General features: G+C 37.1%; 1 protein-coding gene across 2 annotated transcripts in view; it reads right to left on the reverse strand.

Annotated features, from left to right (window-relative positions):
• The window catches only part of TMX4 (thioredoxin related transmembrane protein 4), a 43160-nt gene that overhangs the window by 19339 nt on the left and 1688 nt on the right, over nt 1-22133 (reverse strand). For both annotated transcript variants that reach the window (XM_042931598.1, XM_042931599.1), the window contains exons 2-4: nt 11287-11402; nt 2268-2313; nt 567-695 (exon numbers count right to left, since the gene is read on the reverse strand). In XM_042931598.1, the coding sequence (XP_042787532.1) occupies nt 567-695; nt 2268-2313; nt 11287-11402 (291 nt within the window). The remainder of the gene's footprint in view (nt 1-566; nt 696-2267; nt 2314-11286; nt 11403-22133) is intronic.

Below are 22133 nucleotides of genomic sequence, written 5' to 3' on the forward strand. Positions count from 1 at the left end.
TTCTATTTCACCAGGAATATTCCCTATACTTGTGTAAACTAACATAATATTAACTGCAATTATCACAATTCATTCAAATTTAAAACCAACTGTGGAAAAAAGTTAATATGGTCTGGCATTATGTACTTCACCAAGAATTATACAGTTTGCCATCATGAACAAAAGTTACCCCAGCAGTGTTACGCGAGGTAGCCAAAGACACCATAGGTTTTATTTCCACATAGATACAATAGCTTCAGAAGAAAGAATGGTAAATGATATTCAATATCATATTTTGTAAAGACAAAAAAGTTGATATGCCTTAGTGCAAAAGCTAGAGGAAAGGCTTTTGTAATCCACCTGAATCTGAATACTTAATTCCTAGTATACTAACAACTGGCTGAAACATATGTGGGTCATAAAACCAGAAACACAACACAGGCCAAGCATGGTCAGTATGTAGTCTGGGTAATCAGAAGTGAATATGAAGAAAAATGTAGACCTTGAATGCCTATGGACTGTTAACTTGATACCTCTGTTTTATAAAAACACCCTGTCATAAAAAAAAAATAATAATAACAAGTTACGTCAGAGAAGCCGGGGATTTCCAGCCAGTCAGAGGCTCAACTGATTGCCATTTCTTCTCTAAGATATAATTCTGCAGGTCTTCATAGATTCCTGGGCCACGGTAACGGCGGAATATTCCATCCTTTGCACTATAAATTATAAAAACAAATAGAAAATAAATCTATTAAAATGATAAGTGTTATAGGTAATAGAAACCAAAACAACTAATTTTACATGTGAACTCTACTTTGAATTTTAACTTGGCTCAAATGAAGAAAACAATTATAGGTAAGCATAAATCAGAAGGTATGCATTATATTAATCTGTTACAGCTGAGAAATTCCAAAACAGCAAGCACAATATATTCTATGTGTAATTTTATCACTGCACAATTTGGGACCACAAGCAAAGTTCTTGGCAGTGTCTAATCTACCAAGTTTCTTTTTATTATTTTTGCTACAGATGATTTCAATTTTTCTCTTACAACAGCAAAACATTAATTGTTATCAAGCTTTAAAAAACTGCATCCACACTTCCAAATTTATGTCATTCAAATCCCCCCTGTCAAAATTAACAAAACACCTTGTATTCTCCAGGCCCCTCGGCCTTCCTCTCATTTTCTCGCCATGGTCCAGCTTCCTTAAGGGAAGAGTCTACACTTGCCATTTTCTCCTCCTGTATTGTTTATTCACTACTCATGTGATTGGTGGTTCTGCTTCCATGACTCCAGAGAAACTGCTCTTATGCTCATTGGCACTGCCCACTTGTGAAAATCCCTTCCTTCCTGTTGGCTTTTATGACATGAGCTCTCTTGGCTTCTTCCTATTACTCTGACCACCCCTGTTCAGTTCCTCACTCCCTGTCTTCCTTTGCAGATGTTCTAATATTGGTCAACACCAGGTTCTATCCTTAACTTATTTCTCCTTCCACAGTATACATTCTCTCTAGATACATTGCATTTTTATGTACCTCAATGTTGAGGAATCCCAAATACATGTCTTCAGTCTAGATCCTTCTTCTGAGCTTTAGATATGGAAATCAAACCAGCACCTAAACTTCTCCATTTGGAATTAACAGAGGCACTTCACACTATCTTGTCCATTCTGGCCTCTATCTTCCAAACTTCATCTTATTCTACTGGCTCCTCAATAGCTTTTACAAATTCTACATGGCTTATTGGTACCCATTACAGGCTCTTCCTTCGTTATAGCTAATTAGTCACCATGTTCCAATGATCTCACATCCTAAGTATTTCCAGGATCTATCCCCCTTCCTTTCCCTTCCCTGTAACTCTACCTGAGCCTCTCTAACCTCATCACCCAGGATGATCCAAATGCACTCCATAGGCCAGAACAAATTACAGTCCTCAGAAGGTATCTCATTTTCTTCCAGGCTTTTCCTTATCTCCTGTACCTGGAAAGGTTTTCTCCACTCTGTCTGCTTAGCCCAATTCCTAACTTATATATCATCAGAGAAATCATCTTTGACCACCCCTGTCCTACTCCCTGCCTGACACTAGGTGCCTTTCCCCTGCTGTACTCTGGGCATCCCTCTCTCCTTCCAGCTATCAGTAAATACACACACCAGTATTTCTCTCTTCAAATTTTAAGCTGAATGAGCAATGGTTATGGAAGGCAACTTAGAATTCTTGATACACGTCTACTGCTTTCGAATCTTTTCTAATGTTTCTAGTGTCTAACCAGAAAATTATTTAAACTTACTGAAAAAATGCTGGGAGAGTAGTGACAAAGAAGCGGCCACTTAAACCTACAAGGGGCACAAACAAAAAAAGTTACAAGTCAAACTCAGACTACCCCAAGCACCTAACTTACATTGTAAGAATAAGCAGCCTTGAGCTTGTTTTCATAGCCATGTAATTAAAATCATTCCAGTTATTTAATCACATTTACTAGTTTTTTTGTTTTTGTTTTTTTGTTTTTTGGGGTTTTTTTTACTTAAAGATATCTTATTTTTATCCATTTTTATTTACCTACCACTTTCTGATGACTGACAGACAATGTGCTTATCTTTGATGTGTTACACTAAAGTTTTCTGGCTTGTGCATTGCTTGGAACTGTATGGTGGCTGAAAGGATAAATTTTAGAGTCATGCAATCTGGGTTAAATACTAAATTCTCCAGTTACTAGCTTTGTGACCTTAGATAAATTACTTAACCTTTCTGTGAAATGGGTATATGAAAGCCTGACTGAATTGTTCTGAAGTTAAGGTAAGTATATTAAGTGCTTAGCACATATTGAATAGAATAGCACATAATTAAAAATAGTACATATTAAATATAAATTATAGATATCAAATCAATTATAGGTTTAAAAACAACAAAGAATATGAAATTATAAGGTCATTATAATTTTTGTACATTTATAAAATTTGTAATTTCTGTCAAGGAACTCTGTGTACTTTAATGGATTGTTTCAATTTGTCTTAGCAAACCCTTACAAAACGATAACCACATATCAAATGCTTTCCTAGGTACATGTGAAAATAAAGATAAATAAAACCCTTCGTCACTGATCCAATATTTACTAGGCATCTTCTTTGTTTCAGGGACTGTAATAATGGCTCAAGACACATAGATAAGGAAGAACAGCGTTTGACATAGACTGTTCTGCCACAGTCTAGTGGCAGAGGGATAGAGTTTAATCAGGTAATCACGACCAGAAACAGAGATGCATGATATGAAGGAAAGGGGCATACAACAAAAACTTGCATGAGACTAGGAGTAAAGAACAGATCCCTGCCCTTTAAATGTTCACCAATAAATAATGTTGATGTGGGCACCACAAGAGAGTAAGCCCAGTTCTGGCAAAGAGAAAACTAAAGGACTCCGCTGGCCAGCATGGTAAGCTGGCAGAGACAGCATTTCCTCATTTCTCACCACTTCTGCCTTTCCCACTGAAGGACAGTCTGGACAAAATCAAATGCCTATTTAAATAATGTGGCTCAAATGTTACATCTCTGGGATAACTTGCAGTTTGAAACACAGAAGGTTTATTTTTAACAACAAGGGATATTTGTCGATACCTACTTTATAAACTAAATCTATACTCAACAAAATAATTTATTCATTAATGATGAGTCTTCCCAAAGAAGGGTTCTCTGTTTTTTCTCATACCAAGCCAAGCAATTCTAAAACATCCCCTATGGCACTTAAAAGCAAACACAGTACTCTGAAGGCAGTAAAAGTCAATGTTACAAAAAGAAACATAAAGTTCATACATTTATCCCTGCACCTTTTTTTTTAAAGGTTGTACTGGCAGTAACAGAACTCTAACAAGCGTCTGTGTCAACAGGGCATTCTCACCTGTAACAAGCTTGGAACTCCCTCTATCAAGGAGAAAAGGTTTTTTTAGTAGAGTTCCAAATCTAAATTGCCATAGAAAAAGTACTGGTAATCCTAAAGACCTGAAGATTATTATATGTTTTGCTTATTACAAAGTTTCATATTTTAATTCTTCCCTAGCTACAGATTGTTTTGACTGCTCCAAACTTTGTACAAGCGGAGTTACAGTGTTAGGGAATTATGCTTTATTTACATGGCCTTTAAAATGGAATGCATAAACAAATTAGTATCCCATCACTACTTCAAGTCTCTATTTAGGTTGTTTTTTTTTTTTTTTTTTTTTTTTTTTTATCAGAAGAAATAGATAGGATTTCTAACAAATGTCAGGCATCACTGAAGGCAATATTTTTTACTTGTTCTTTAAAATCCTTCATACATTCTTGGTCATCATTGGCCATGGCAATAAATTAAAAGTAAACAAACATAAGAAATATTTCATAAAACACATTAACTTACACAGTATTTATAAACAGTATTTCCAGATTCACAGGCCAGCTTGCCTGAAGTCAAATCCCACTTCTGGTTCTTATTAGTTTTTAATCTGGGGCAGTAAATTTAAACCATCAGTTTTCACATAAATGGATATCATTATTTCTATCTCAGTATTTTTTAGTATTAAATGATTTCTTATTTATAAAGCAAACAGAATGCAGCGTTTGACATAGAATAAGTACTAAATACATCCGAACTAATATGCTGTGTATTTAAATCTCTGGTTAAAAGTTAGGATAAAATAGGATGTAATAAACTAACTTAGTGTTAAGTGCTTTGGAAATCAGACACTATTTTGGATAACGTGTCTTTACAAATAAATGTGCCCATGAACAAACACAATAGAGAAAATAATGACAGATAGTCTCTGAGAATTTTCTACATTTTTCTGGTTCAGGCTATAAGGATGCTCATCCCCAAAATTCCTAGAATAAAGGGTATAAGAACTTTATGGCTCTTGATATGAATTGCTGTGCTGTTTTCCAGAACTACTGTACCAATTTATAAGACCATCAGTTAAGGCTTATTTAAAATAAAGATCCTTTTTGGGATGCCTGGGTGGCTTGGTTGGTTGAGCATCAGACTTCAGCTCAGGTCATGATCAGGTCATGATCTCATGGGCTTTGAGCCCTGTGTCAGGCTCTGTGCTGATATCTCAGAGCTTGAAGCCTGCTTCCAATTCTGGGTTTCCCTCTCTCTCTGCCCTTCCCCCTGCGTGCATGTGCGTGCTCTCTCTGTCTCTCCCTCTCTTCCTCTCAAAATTAAATAAACATTTAAAAAATTAAAATAAAGATCATTATTAATAAATTGTAACACCTCAAAACTTTCATTTATGTTTCTCTCTCAGTATTCCTTTAAATGAAAACCCATGCAGGATACTAATAATAAAATCATAGCTCCTAACTGAGATATGAGTTCAGTTTGCTGTCTGGGATAATATATCGTCACTGAGGCTGTATTCAGGACAATCAACCACAAAATCAAGAACAATTAATGTAGCCCTGAGATTATGACACATTACTAACTCCTTGAAGATCTGACACCATAGGATAATCACTTCAAATAAATGACATTTCTGAGAGGTTAACAATGTCAGAAAGCTTTGGGTTTCATGTCAGTGCTCCAAAAATGTATTTAGTATTGATACCATCAAGTATCAAGGGAACCTTTCATTACCTGAAAAGTTAAAACATGACCACCCTGGAATGGAGAAGTACCAGCTGAGGTTGTGAACTTCAAGTTTTAAAAACAAGTAAAGTGTGGATCTTAACAAAGGATTACAACAACAGATCAGCAGCTCATTTCAAAGTCTGCATAATGATTCACTGCAACAAACTTCAGAAAGTGTAAAAGAAACAAGTGTACTCTAAACCTTTAACTAAAGGAGATAAAGGTTGGTCACAAGGTCTGCCAACATTTCTGCATGTCTTCTTTACTTTAAGGGAAACTTCCACTTTAAAATGAAGATTTATTGCAACATAAAAGAGGCATTAATCCAAAATTCAGGAAAAATTTTAATTTCTTATTAGCAAGCTTATCTTAAACATGAAAGCTTATCTTAAAGAAAAAAAGAATTAAAAGATTATAGAAAGAAAAATTACATCAGGGAACTATATTTTGATATGCAAAAACACAATAGAAATTATTTAAGTTAAATATTTAAAAAATGGAGATAGCTACCAGCTTTTGTTCTACCATTATTAGCTGTGCTACTTTGGGCATGTTATTTAACCTCTCTGAGCCTCAGGTTTCTTAGTAACATAGAGATAAATAGTTCTCTCTAGAGTTGTTATGAAACTAAAATGTATATAAGTGCCTAACAATTATAGGTTGAAGTAAATGCTTAACTAAATGTTAGTTATTATCACCAAAAGAGTAGCAGAAGGAAAGCAATAATAAAAAAAAGAACTAACCTTACCTTTGAGACGGAAATAAAGTTGTCAATATAATAGAATACAAAAGACTAATTTTTATAATTATCAAATTAAAATATGAACATTAACTGAAACACAGTTAACTAACAGTCAACTAACAGCTTTTGCTTAACTTAAACATAATGCTTATTCTTGACCGTGGTGGGAGTCTGGTTTACCTCTAGTCTAGTGAAAAACCATCACCCATGGGTGCTCTATGAGCAGCTACTGTTTTCCTGCCCTTGACAACTAAGCTCATCTGCCTGGAACAGAAGGTTCAAGTACATACTCATTACACTGACTTTCCCAAAGAGCATGCAACTGAAATACCTATCGCCTGGCCTATGTAGTATTACACAGACGATGTAATCTGATCTAATCTAAGGCCTTTCCTTTCCTTGACTTCTACATCTCAGCTGTAAAATGCAATGTGTTTATAATCCCCAATCTTGATAATTCTGAAATCTTATTTTCTGTTCAAAATACCTACAAAAAAAAAATCTCTTCTGAGATATACCCCTGGAAGAGTTACAGGCATGACTAAACGCACGCATAAACACTTCAGAAATTCTTGCTTTCACTTCTTTTTAAATTTTATTTGCAAGGAAAAGAAATGAAATTATGCCTTACTAGCAGTGTTGGCAAGGCAGCCCTGATGAAAGTACATACCAATGGAGATCTGTGACCAAACACCAATCTGTATACGGAAATATCCAGAGGTGCCTGGGTGGCTCAGCCAGTTAAGCATCTGACTTCAGCTCAAGTCATGATCTCACAGTTGGTGAGTTCAAGCCCCACATCGGGTAAGCCTGAGCCCCACTTTTCTCTCTCTCATGGGATTCTCCTTCTCATGGGATTCTCTCTCTCCTTCTCTCTCTCTGCCCCTGGCTCACTTGTGCCCTCTCTGTCTCTGGAAAAAAAGAAATCTAGTAAAATGTTCAAATTGGGGAAATGTAGTATTCAGGATGTTAGACTTTGTAAAAATGAAGTAAATACCCAAAGAACTTTCAAGAATAGGGTCAAGCTGCTCTGGAGGTCTGCCAATGAGTCAGTACAACCTAAGATGCGTCTCTCTTCATTTGGCTTCCAGGACCCCCTACTCCTCCAGCTCCTTCCTACCTCACCTGCTTCTCTTTTTCCTCTGTTGGAACTAGCTCTTTCCTTCTACATGTTAGACTTCCCTGGTTCCCAATCCCCAAAACACTTCTCTGGCACATCCTCCCTAGGTGATCTCAATTCTTCCCCTTCTTTTAAATACCATATACAGTGATGATCCTCAAATGTATATCTCTAGCTCAGCTCTATTTGGTTTTCTATTGAACATCTTAAACTTCAACCCTTTGGTCTTCTCCATATTCTTTCTTTCCATCAAATGCTACAGCCAATCTATAAAGAAATCCTTTTGGATATTCCAGCCAAATGTAGTATCTCAACTCCAATCACTCATCACTGCTGCTGCTTGTCTGAGCCACCATCATCTCCACTTGGGACTACTACATTAACCTCTTAACTTTCAAAACATAAACCATATCATGTCACTCCCCTACACAAAACCTTCCAGTAGCTTCCTTCCTATCATACTAATATCTAAATTCCTTGTCATGGCCAAGAACACCCTGCATGGTCTGGTCCCTAGCTACCCCTCCAGTTCTGTTTATCTTGAGTATCTCACTGGCTATCATATGGTTCCTCAAATAAGCCAAATACACCCCTGCCTGCACATGCCATTTGCTCTGCCTGGAATGCTCCTCCTCTATGGCTTGTTGAAATTCACTTTCTCAATTTGTCAAGACATCTAATCAAACAGTCCTTCCCTGCACATCCTATATAAAAGAGTGCCTCTCACAATTTTCTACACTTTTATCCTTTCTTTTTCTTCAAGTCCTTACTGCCACCAGACATTATTTTCCATTTTACTCTCATTACTATTTATCTCCTTCACTAAAATGTACATTCAATGGGCAGCCAGGTCTTTATATTCCTTATTTACTTGTATCATTTATCTACATCACTGTCATCTAATTTTTATAATGTTTATTTATTGTTGAGAGAGAAAGAGAGTGAACACACAAGTGGTGGAAGGGCAGGGAGAAAGAAGGAGACACAGAATGTGAAGAGGCTCCAGGCTCTGAGTTGTCAGCACAGACCCCGATATGGGGCTCAAACTCATGAACCGTGAGATCATGACCAAAGTCAGATGCTTAACTGACTGAGCCACCTAGGCGCCCCTGTATCACTGCCATCTAGAACAAGACCTGGTACATGGTAGAAACTCAAATATTTCTTGAATAAGTACATTATTCTGAAACCCTTTTAAAAGATTAATTGATAGCATTAGATTAAAAAAATTTTTAGAGAGAGAGAGAGAGTGTGCACACAAGCAGGGGAGAGGGGTGGAGGGACAGAGAGAGGGAGAGAGGGAAAGAGAGAGAGAGAATCTTAAGCAGGCTCCATGCTCATTGCAGAGCCTGAAGCGCAGCTCAATTCCACGACGCTGGGGTCATGACCTGAGCCGAAATCAAGAGTTGGATACTCAACCAACTGAGCCACCCAGGGGCCCTAACAGCATTAGATTTAATAAAGTATAAAATAAAATAGTATAATCTGAAGTGAAATATTCTTTAGGCCACTCAATCATGTGTGTGGAATTTTGTCTCATAATTTTTATTTATGAGTTAGTTTTTAAATTTTTACTATTTAAAATAATTCTAGAACTATACTTTAAAACTTGTTTTAATACATAAAACAATCATTTTTTCCTTTTTTTGGACTTTGTTTCTTCGCTATTCCTAAAGAATACTGGACCAAAGACTTTTTTCCTTCTTCTTTGATAAATATTTCAAATATATATAATTTACATTTACATAAATAGTATGAGTCAATGATAAATTTGTTTTTAAAATATTTCATTATAATAGATTTCTCTCTACCTTATCAAAAAAGCACTCAATCCATTCACACTGGAAATAGTAGCTGTAAATCTACATTTTAGATGGAAAGACTATATTCAGTTAACCTTTAGATTTGTGAATCCATCACAAAGTTAATTGTTTAATTCTTTTAACTCAAATCATGCTGTGAATTCACGGCAGGTACACCAAACGACTGAAATGTGAATAGGCCAGCTGCATTTCCAAGAAACACATCATCAAATGTGTCTCCTGCCCACTAATTAGCAAGGCTTACACCTGATTTCACTGGACTCAAACTACTAAAAGACAAAAAAAAGTTTACAGCAAAAATGTAATTGCAATGACATGACTTCCAAATGGAATAACTCATTCTAACAGCCCAAACCATGAACTAGTAAGTATAATTGTCCAGCTCTAAATAGCAGATGGGCAGAAATGGATTTGATTCAAATGATTAAAAAGGTGGAGGCTTGAGAAGTAATGGCTTTAACAGAAATCTCTCTTCAGGGGTTTGTCAACACATTCATCTTAACAGACGCCATCAGTTTTCCTGTCCAAGTAATTGGTAATTCATTACTTTGTGTTTTTGCACTCATGTTTGCACTCATGTTTGCACAAAACACAAAAGTTGTTGGTGTTTCAGAAAAGTAATTGCTACACCTCCATGCCTACCTTCTTTTTTCCCTTGTAAAGGGAAGAGAGAGACAGAGTATGCACAAGCATTGGGGGAGGGGCAGAGACAGAGAGAGAGAATCTCAAGCAGGCTCTGTTCACAGTGCAGAGTCGACTTGGGGCTTGATCTCACAACCCTGGAATGATGACCTGAGCCAAAATCAAGAATCGGCAGCTCAACCGACTGAGCCACTCAGGAAACCCTTACACAATTATTTTTAAACTACAAATACTACTTGTGTGTATCTTTTCAGAATTTAAAAGTTTCCTCTATTTCCCTCTTTCTTTTGAAAAATTATATCATTAACAGCTAATAAATGTAGATGAAACAACCGAATTAGAAATTAACCATTCTGGAACACACTGTGAAATATTTGGTTCGGGTAAGATCATCATTTGGTTCAGGTAAGATCATCAACGCCATGTATCACCCCATAGATTATATGCTAATCACAAAATGGGGTCTTTTCTTTACAATGGAGATGTTTAATGTCATCATCTTAAACAAGTGCTCAAACTCAACATCACTAACGTGTCTTAATATGTGTGATAATATTTGTCTTTTGGTAGAATACAATTTAAGTCACAGGATCACCTATGAAGTACTCTTGGCCATAAATGTCTAACCTGAATCATGTCTCTAGACCAAAATTCAAGTTGCAGAAAATATAAGAATAAATTAAATGTTCCTACAGAGAAACACCTAGGCAAATCCCCAGCCTGTTCTCTTCAGAGTATCAATGTCATGAAAAAAAATGGGGGACTATTTTCTAGAATGAGGGAGACTAAAAAGTATAGCTACCAAATTCAATTGGTGAACCCTGATTATACCCTGGTTCAAAATGGGAAATAATGAAAAAGATTTTAATATACTTAAGTACTGAAGGGTAAAGTATCATGATGTCTACAACTGATTTTCAAATGACTCAGCAAATTAATAACAATATAAAATATATGTATGTCAACACCAGCATACATAGACAGACCCAGATATGTTAACATGTTATCTGTTGACTCTAGATGGTCAGTTCATGGGTACTCAATATCCTAGCCTTTCATCTTTTCTATTTGTTTGAAAAAATTCAAAATAAAGGGGTGGCACCTTGGTGGCTCAGCTGGTTAAGCGTCCGACTTCAGCTCAGGTCATGATCTTGTGGCTCCTGAGTTTGAGCCCTGCGTCGGGCTCTGTGCTGACAGCTCCAAGCCCAGAGTCTGCTTCGGATTCTGTGTCTCCCTCTCTCTCTGCCCTTCCCCTGCTCATGCTCTGTCTCTCTGTCTCTCTCTCTCTCTCTCTCAAAAATACATTTTAAAATAAATAAATACATTTAAATAAAAAATTCAAAATTAAAAGTAATAAGCTTTTGCATTTCACGTCCAACATGTACAGCACCTGGCTCTTGAATGACGTCCACTTTGCCTACACTGATTTGAAGTGTTTCACCGTTCCTTGCAAATGTCTCCCATTCTGAGTCAGTCTGCTGGCAGGACGGACACCAAGGGGCATAACTATAAAAGAAGAATAGCTAATCAATATCATCAACATATGAAAAAAATCTGTAAAACAAAATAGAGAAATAAGTTTTTAACTAAAGGGAAGCACAAGAGCAAGCTTTTCCAAAGACACTTGATATAGATAAACAGAAGCATATTTCCCTGCTAGAATCTAATGTATGAATATCAATTCCCCAGGAAAAACTTAGCCAAAGTTTAAGAATATTTTCACAAATTACTATAATACATAAGATATTTTATTTCAAAGTTATTCTTACAACGAACCCAAATTATACTACTTTCCAGATAGGTTATGATTTTTCAGGGTCAAACTATTTTGAGTGCCCCACTAATGGCAGACAATTTTCACAAGGGCCTCTTTAGGCAAACCAGTTGCAGACCCATCAATGTGAGATCTGATGGACAGAAGATGTATTGCCAGTGGGTGCCCCCAAATGCAAATCATTTCCAAAGATATGTGGCAGTCTGAAGCATTCTCAGAAAGTAGAAGCTATAGGCTAAGCTGGCTAAATGACACTTTCTTAAATAGAAGAGGAATGAGAAATAAACACTTGGGACTTCAACCAGAACTCTGTTTTTTTACATTATTTTTTTCATTCAACATGATCTAAGCACCATTCTAGAAACTGAGGCCACAACTGTGAACAAGACAAACGTGGTACCTCCTTCCTCCTTGTGGACTGAATCACCCACAGATGAAAAGAGGCAAACATAGGGGTAATGACATTCCAAGTGGCAAATGCCATGACTCAGAATGTGGATGCTACGGGACACTCAGGAGCTGGGTGATCTCAGAGGGCCCACAGAGAAAGGAGCATCCATGCTAAGATCTAAAGTAAGAGTAACGGCCAGAGAGGGCTCAGGGAATGTTCTAATCTAAGCAGAGAGAACAGTAAGTGTGAAGGATCAGAGTACTGACAGGACAGGATGAAGGGATCATTCACAGCCTTTAAAAATGTTGTATGAGGAGTTAGGACTTTATTCAAAGCTCCATTACCTCTACTCTAAAAAAGTGAGAATCATAATCAGATTTACACTTTGGAAAAGTCACCTGGCAGCTCTTTGGATAATGGATCAGGGAAGGATAAGATGGAAGGAAGCAAACTGGAAGGTTAGGCTGTCATCCTGGCAATATGTTAAGGGCCTCGCTTTGTTCCTATGATCCTAGAAAACATCATAAATAGGTCATAAAGCTCTAACACAGCCAAGATTTTATATGCAGGTGTTAAAATAGGAATCCAGAAAAGATTCCTGTTTAGAAATATAGTGGATTGAATAGTGTCTCTTAAAAAGATACATCCAACTCCTAAGCCCCCACACCTATGCATATGATCTTATTTGGAATAAGGGTCATTATACATATAATTAAATTAAGGATCTTGGGGTGTGATTATCCTGGATTTAGGATAGGTTCTCATAAGAAGAAGGAAGTGTGACACAGAGAAGAAGGAAGGCCATGTGAAAACATAGTCAGAGATGGGTGTTATGCAGCTACAGGCCAAGGGAAGCCACGCTGGCCACAAGAAGCTAGGAGAGGCATGGAACAGACAGTCTCACAGAGCCTCCAGAGGAAGCCACCTTGCCAACATTTTGATTTTGGAATTTGGGTCTCCAGAATTGTGAGAGAGTAAATTTCCATTGTTTTAAGCCACTAAGTTTGTAGTAATTTACAGTTGAACAAGGAAACTAATACAGAAAGGAAGATAAAATTTGAAATAAGAAGAGATTGAGATCAAATATGCCTTATGAAGATTTTAAGAGTTGGTCGAGCTATGCTTATTATAAACTATTGTTAACAAACAGTAACATGTGCTGGAAATCCATTTTAAAGTACTAACATAGGACACAAGTAAAAGGAAAATATTTACAGAATAATGTCACAAAAATACATTAGTACAAATGGAGAGATATTTTGTTTTGCTGAATAATACCCAGATGGAAAAAGCAGTAAATAAAATTAATCAATGCTCACAAAATAGGACACAATGTTCACAATGCTCACAAAAAAATCACTGGACACTGAATATTTTGGGATGCCACCAACTAGGCATACTTTAAAAATCTGCTTAAATGGGGTGCCTGGGTGGCTCAGTTGGTTAAGCATCCAACTTTGGCTCAGGTCATGATCTCACAGTTTGTGACATCGAGCCCCATGTCAGGCTCTGTGCTGTCAGCTTGAAGCCTGGAGCCCACTTCAAATTCTATGTCTCTCTCTCTCTCTCTGCCCTTCCCTGCTCGTTCTCTGTCTCTGTCTCTCTCTCAAAAATAAATAAACATTAAAAATTTTTTAAAAATCTGCTTAAATCTGTTTAAATTATACTTTAAAAATCCTCAACTCAAGTCAAAATACTGAGTGGATAAATGCAATAGGTATTTTTAAAAGACTTGGTATCACTGATTGTTTACATACAATGGGTGAATATTAGAGTAGGTAAATTATTCCACCAAGGGGTAGAGGGCAGGAGATATAGATGAACCAAGATTGGCTGTATGTTGATACAACTGATAAATCTGGATGATGGATGATGAGGGTTCATTGCACTACCCCTATTTTTGTGTATTTTTTAAATTTTCCTAATAGCTTTTGTCTGTCGTCTTATTAAAGTATAACTGACATATAACATTACATTAGTTTCAGGTACAACATAATGATTAAATATATTTTTTAAAAGACTTGATTAAATGGAAAGATATGCCAAGTTCTGGATGGGCAGGCTCAACATTGTGAAAATGTTGATTCTTACCCCTGATTTATTTTCCATTTTATTCCATTCCCGAACTATTTTTACAAAATATGGCACCTATTATTTTTATGTTAGGAGAAGAAAGTGGTGGGGGAGAAAGAGAGGTAGGAAAGAATGTCTGCCAAAGAATGAGACAGGAACACCTGGGTGGCTCAGTCGGTTAAGCGTCTGACTTTGGCTCAGGTCATGATCTCACAGATCGTGAGTTCGAGGCCCACGTCAGGCTCTGTGCTGACAGCTCAAAGCCTGGAGCCTGCTTGGGATCCTGTGTCTCCCTGTCTCTCTGCCCCTGTCTACCCACCTCTGTCTCTCTCTCTCAAAAATAAATAAACATTAAAAAAAAAAAAAAGAATAAGACAAACACACATGCACACACAGGGAAAAAATGCCTTAGGAAAGGAAATAAAGGGGGAAAAAGTGTTAAATGATCAAATTCTGTAATAAGATTTAGGCACAAAGGTGCTGTTAGGTCATCATTTACAAACCCTTTTATCTCAACCTGGGCGGAAGCATGCCTGTAAATGCCATGCAATACTCAATGCAATGATGCATACAAACCAACTTTCCTGAAAAACAGTAACAAACTGAAAGTGGGCAATATTTTGATCTTTCACATTATGAGGAGGTTACAGGGGATTAAAAAGTCAACATGATGGGTTGCATTTACTTCAAGACAAGTATTGAGATTAGGCCCAGCCCAGCAAGAGAAAGGGCTGTCCAAAGCAAGGCACACATTTCTCTGTCCAGCCAGGCCCCTAGATGCAACCAGACTTAAGCACAATTTTTCACCCTCTCTAAGGATTGTTCATACTTCTCTAGAGGGGTAGAATAGCCAATTCCAAGATGATTCTAAAAGGTCATTAATCTTCTCATTACATCTCACTGTCTAGTCCCTGAGATCCCAGAGATATATGTGGACCAGAAGACATGATCCAAGGGGCGCCTGGGTGGCGCAGTCGGTTAAGCGTCCGACTTCAGCCAGGTCACGATCTCGCGGTCCGTGAGGTCGAGCCCCGCGTCAGGCTCTGGGCTGATGGCTCGGAGCCTGGAGCCTGTTTCCGATTCTGTGTCTCCCTCTCTCTCTGCCCCTCCCCCGTTCATGCTCTGTCTCTCTCTGTCCCAAAAATAAATAAAAAACGTTGAAAAAAAATTAAAAAAAAAAAAAAAAAAAAAAAAGACATGATCCAAGAACAATCCACTGACATCTTTGAACATAGCTGATTATAAACATGTGAATCTCTACATTTCCAGGGCATTGTATATACCTGGTGCAGTAAGTGCTCAATAAATATTTGCTGAATAAATAAATGAAAAAATTAAAAAACATATATAGTCTTTATTTGAGAAAAGTCATTTTCTATATATTTGAAAAACATTCAGGGGTGCCTGGGTGGCTTAGTTAAGTGTCCAACTTCAGCTCAGGTCTTGCAGTTCTTGAGTTCGAGCCCCACGTCGGGCTCTGTACTAACAGCTTGGAGCCTGGAGCCTGCTTCAGATTCTGTTTCCTGCTCACTCTGCTCCTCCCCTGCTTTTGTGCACAAGCTCTCTCTCTCTCTCTCTTCCCCCCCCCCTCAAAAATAAATAAATTTAGAAAAAAACCATCATATGGCAGATGTTACTGGGACAAGCAGTTGGTAAACTTTAGGAAAAAAGAGGACATTTATTATTAAGTATACTTTGACAGGCATTTCTGTGTATTAGATAAGAGTACTGCCAGAGGATTCAGCAAGACCAACCACAAATTAACCATGTGACTTTGGGCAGGCAGCTTAATACTCACTCCATGCCTCAGCTTCCTCAACTGCAAAATGGGATAATAACACCAGCTACCTTAGAAGGTTGTTGGGAGATTAGATGACTTATATAAAACAGGTACATGTTAAGAACAATTATTAATACCAATTACATTTGTAATACACTGTTTGGTTTCCAAGACACTTTTATGATACATTAGCTCATCTGAACCTTACAACCTCACTGTCAAACAGGGAATGCAGATTTAAAGGACCTAGCTTAAGGTCACCTAAGACCACACAGAGTAAGAACCCAGATGGAGCATTTAGTTTTTGTTTTGTTTTTTGAGGCGGGGGGGGGGGGGGGGGGGGGGGTGCTTCAGGGGAAGAGGGAGAAAGAATCTCAAGGAGCCTCTATGCCTAGCACAAAGGCTGACTGGAGCTTGTTCTCATATCCATGAGATCATGACCTGAGCCAAAATCAAGAGTCAGATGCTCAACCAACTGAGCCACCCAGGCTCCCCCCATCTTTTATTTTTTACATACCAGTCCCTAGTCTCTAGACAGGCTATTATATAAAGTGAGATTTGGGTAACATTGATCCCTAGATATAAAAATGCCACTGAGGTTATTTTAGATATTCCATTTTTTATGTAGCTGCTACCCACTGGAGACTGAGGGACTATGAATGCCATTATTTCTGAGATTTAATCAGAGCTTTTTGTGTTGGAGTGCACCAACATCATTCATTAACTTAGTGCATTCTTTGGTGGTAGAAATAAGGCAGCTCTGAGTCTCTGGTGTGGGAATTGGCCCACTGTTGTTTCTGCTTTTCAAATTATTAGTATTCTTTTGTATCTGAAGGACGATGATTTAGATGGTAATTGAGAACCTACTACAGGAAGGTTCTTCAGGGACCAAACGAATACAAAGAAGAAAAGTCATGACTTTCATGTGCTAATGCACTCTCTGTGTCTGTGTAAGTACGTGTATATAAATGTAATCTTTCTGTAAAACGCATGATGAAAATCATCAGAAAGGACTGATCATGATCTTTATTTATATTATTTAAAACTAGTTCATAATGTCAATCTTCTAAGAACTATAAAAGGGTTGACCTGCCATAACTGTCTTTTACATTCAAATTAATCCTTCTTTCATTTAAGAGCCTCCAAAAGGAATTAGAACCTTTACAGTCATGAAAACTATATGACAGTATCTTATCTATTTAGGCTTTTCCCAGGTGCCAGGGGTATATAAAATTAGCAAGCTTCATAAACACATTTAAAATGCCGTACGGCTAAAACACAGACTTGAATATTAATCCAAGGTTTTTAACCACTTTGGGAAACAAAATTCTAAAGCATGTTTTCGTCATCCATGTTATGCAATTCATGCATAAATTATACTTAGTTTCTGTTATATGTAAGGTAGTTGAAGGCCTGTGATTACTTTGATTTCATGAACCAACTGAATTTGGTGTGAGATTTCATTAAGTACATGAAACACATCAGAGAAAGGAGTTAACTTAAATACATTTCGTAGAAATAAAATTTTACTAAAACTACATTTTTATTCTCCCAATAATGTGCAATTTTTCTTCTTCTGTTTTGGCTCAAATTTCACCAGTGTGTCCCCATACATTCTCTTTTCTCATCCATGCAGAGATGAGATGGACAATGACTGATACAGTCGATTTTCACTTAGAACTTATTTTGCCCAAAATGCTCAAAAGAATATGTGATAATGAAGATGAAAGGGTAAACGAGGGTCATTTTTCTGTGCCTTAATACATGAAACTAAATCAAAATGTCTTAGCTGATGACTTAACTACATCAAGTGTCATTCTTATATCTGGAAAACATGGGAAAACTCATAATAATCCAAGAGTTGGAAGGCTTATATTTAATTTGATTTCTTTAGAAGATCATTTCTAGGGCATTTTATCATAAAATGTAGAGAAAAAATAAAAATGGATAACTCCACAAAAATCATGTTATGTGCTAGAGAAAATAGAATTCACTCCATGGGGGCTCCTTGGTGGCTCAGTGAGTTAAGCATTTGACTTCATCTCAGGTCATGATCTCAAGGTTCTTGAATTCAAGCCCCGTGTCAGGCTCTGTGCTGACGGTTCAGAGCCTGGAGCTTGCTTCAGATTCTGTGTCTCCCTCTCTCTCTCTCCCCACTCACACTTTGTCTCTCAAAAATGAATAAATGTTAAAAAAAAATTAAGGAAAAAAAAAAAAAAAAGACAAACCCTCAATGAAGGCAGGGACTGGTATATTGCTTATACCGAGCCAGAACAGAGCCTGGCAGGTCCTGGACCACAGTAAATATTTAATACATTAATGAACAAATGGGAGATGATAGTGACTCTCCTTAGTATCTAAGACAATATATACAGGTGTTACCTCAGTGATACACTTGAGGAAGCTCTTGATTAAAGGAACAACTAGTCTATTGAATAATAGACTGTAATAGACAGTAATTCGTTTACTTAAAGTATTTATTGAATGTGATAGTTATTAAGGCTCTGGAGATAAACAGGAAAAAGAAAAAATTTCTTTCTCTACTGAAAAGCTTATTGTCTAGAGGAAGAATCAGAGAAGCATATAAATTAATTTATAATTACGAGCTGTGATAAGGGCCAGGCTAGGTACAAACAAGGCAAAGTGAGAATTTTCCTGGGTGGTTGGGGTGCAGAAAAGGCAGAGCACCTGTATGAGTGGTGAAGAGTGTCAGGAATGAGCATATAGCAATAATGCTCCTCATCTGGAGAATCTAGAGACGATAAAACCATGGGTGGGTCGTTGAATCCCACAGGGAAAAGGCCTCCCTTAATGGTGCTGGCCAGCTGACAGCCTAAGCATGAACCGGCCAGGCTTTGTACCTTCCTCCCCTAGGTCCCTGCTATTCTCCTAGGTTTGCAGCAGGAACTGCAAAGCTCAGGCCTGCGTTCTAGTTCTGGCCTTGCCAATCACTTCCTAAGGATCTGGCCTTGGCCAAAGCTTTAACCTTTTCAAGTTTCATCTCCCCTAGTTAATGAGAATGCTAACTCTGCACCAGATTGCTGGGATGATGAAATAAGACAGCATTCAGGACATGAAATGGAAGCAATGTAACTGTTTACTGTGACTGAGATGATGATGATCATAGAGGTGATAATGTGGATAACCCTTTGTGGAAACAATCTGAAATTAAATACTTCTATGTTCACTTATGAGCTATTCTTTTTCGTGTTTTTAAATACCCATAACAGTACCCAGGGCAGTAGTTTTCAATCAGAGACATTTGGGAATGTGCATAGGGAATGGAGATGATTAAAATTTTTTTGATGTCACATGAACACTAGAATGTGATGGGTAGAGGCAGTGATGCTGACGGTTCTGCAACAGGCAGGCCATCCCCACATATCAAAGAACTGTCCAACCCAAGATGCCAACAGTGCCCTGATGAGAACCACTGCTGAATGCCTGACAGAGAAGAAGCATTCAGGAAACATTTGCTAAATAAATGAATGCTGTATCTGCTATTTATTTCCTTCAGAGCACAGTAGATTGACTGTCCCTTGAAATCAAAGAATGTCGTTCATTCGTTTTCATCTTCCAAGACCCCCAAGTCTAAACTTGAAACATAACAAGCATGTAAAGACTATCTCTTAAACATTCAATCCACACATCACTATACTCTATTAAACTTCAAAAAATTATGACTATCTGACAAGCTAAGGTGATGCTGCTTGAAGACATTCTCTTCGGGAATAAGAAGGATTTTGGAAAAAAAGTACTAAAACTTAGAGGTTCTAAGGATATAAATGAGGCTTCCCTCCATCACAGTGACTAATTTAAATTAGAATCAAGTCAGAAAAGGTAGTATTTTATAAAGATCTATAAGCTTTACAGAGGTAAATTAACCCAAAGATATACTTTTCTTCTGGATATCAGTTTAAAAGTAGGCAGGTCAGGGCCCCTTGGGTGGCTCAGTTGGTTGAGTGTCTGACTTGATTTCAGCTCAGGTCATGCATGATCCCAGGGTCATGGAATCGAGCCCTGAGTTGGGCTCCATGCTGAGTGTGGAGCCCAGTTAAGATTCTCTCTTTCTTGGGGCACCTGGGTGGCTCAGTCGGTTAAGTGTCCCAACTTCGGCTCAGGTCATGATCTCATGGATAGTGGGTTCAAGCCCCACGCTGGGCTCTGTGCTGACAGCTCAGAGCCTGGAGCCTGCTTTGGATTCTGTATCTCCCTCTCTCTCTGTCCCTCTCCTGCTCACACTCTGTCTCTCTCCCAAAAATAAGTAAACATTTAAAAAACTAAAAAAAAAAAAAAGATTCTTTCTCTCCCTATGCCCCTCTTCCCTGCTTGTGCTCTCACTATATATATAATAAAATAAAATAAATATTTTTTTAAAGAAGGCAGATCAAAATTAAGCTACTTGGATATCTACTTATTTCTTTGGGGTGGGGGGGAAACACCAGAAAAATATATAGAATGTACATTTTTGTGTGTCAAAAGAACAAAAGCCGTATTCTCAAGAACTGATACAATGGGAACCAAAAAAGTTTAAAATAGTAAAAGGTTACAAAGTAACTGAATAAAGGATAGTATGAAACAATGGAAATAGAAAAAAAGAAAACTTCAGAAGGTATTCTAAAGATTATATGTACTCTTTCCTAATCCTGAGAAAGGGCAAACTTTTCATCAGAGGTTAGGATGAGAAAAGTACAGCAAGCCAATCATAGAGACATGGCAGAAATAGGGATTAAAATTATAAAACAATATATGAAAGCAAACAAGAAGAGAAAAACTGAATATACAACAAGCATTAAAGAAAATGCAAATAATAATGGGATAATTTTTCAGATTTTTTAAAAAAAGTTTTCAGAATTGAAATGGTGAATTACTACAAATATATTTTAACTGATATTTCCCCTTAACAGAGAAGTGCTTTTTAAACATTGAAAATTCAATTGCAAGTTTCCAAAACAATTGACTGTTTTTAAAACAAAGAAAATATAACAAATTAAATTTCATAACAGGAGTAGAAAACACTGCTAGGTCCTTAAAAACAACTGAAATTATCAATACCAGTATAACCAAAAATTGTATTATAGGAGCTTTGTATGAAGTGGGATATGAGAAAAAAATCCCAGAAGAGAAGTAGGATATAAGCAAATGAACAAATAAAGAAATGTCATTCACAGTAATGTCAAATTTTTCATACTATCAGAAAGTCTCCTAATTGCTTCTTTAGAAAAGTTAAATGCATCATCTGTAGACCCCTCACAATCTCCATTTATTATGATCTGTTTACTTGAAAAAAGTGTTGAAACGGTAGCTAGTATTAACACATTTGGCTTTTCTCTGTTCTATACATCAGCAAAAAGATTCTGATAAGGCTATTTGAGTGAATTCTTAGAAATTTACGGTAGGCCTGTAGTGGTTGAGAATATAATGAATTTTCTATTTTTTTAAGAAAAAATAAAAAATTTGTGAAAATAGAAAATAACAAAAAATAGAAAATTTCCTCCCTTTGTGAAAGGGAGGAAAGGGGGTATCACAAACAGATAAGAGCAACAATATTTCTTCAGGACTTAGGTTCTATTATGTAGAAAAAATTTGGATACAATGGTTTAAATCTTCTTTCCTTTAGAGCCTCCCTTCATAGTGACTTATTCTGAAGTGTACCCAATGAAAAGGGAACTTCTAAAATGATCTTAGGCACAATACAGCTTACTTCTGGGTTCTAAGTCCCATCTTTCATCACAGCCCAACATATTCCATGCGATGGACACATGGCAAGTTTAGATCAATTGGTTACTATGTCTGGGCTTGAACATTTATGAAAAGTTTAATTTGACAGTCGACGTAGCCAAACATACGAGTTGTTGGCTGTTGCACGTTTACAAGCTTCACATGGCTTACACTCACCTGACCTTTAGCTTGTTTAGTTCTTTTACTAAGAAAAAAAAATAGAGAGATGGTTATTCCAAAAAGGAGCTATAAAGGAGTTGAGGCCTTTCTGTTTTGACCTTCATCATGTACATACACAAACTCAGTTTTAATCAGAAAACTGGCATCTACAAAGCTCCACCGTATAAGCACCTACTCTCAAAAAGAACTCTTTGTAGTACTAGCTGACAAAATGCAGTCTAAAATCTTACAATTATTACAAACATGACAGTCTTGAATAAAGCTCCACTTACGTTAAAAGCTTCTCTCTTAAATGGAAAATGACCTCTTCATCTTCAT

This window comes from Panthera leo, chromosome A3, assembly GCF_018350215.1.
Source record: "Panthera leo isolate Ple1 chromosome A3, P.leo_Ple1_pat1.1, whole genome shotgun sequence".
Taxonomy (NCBI): domain Eukaryota; kingdom Metazoa; phylum Chordata; class Mammalia; order Carnivora; family Felidae; genus Panthera; species Panthera leo.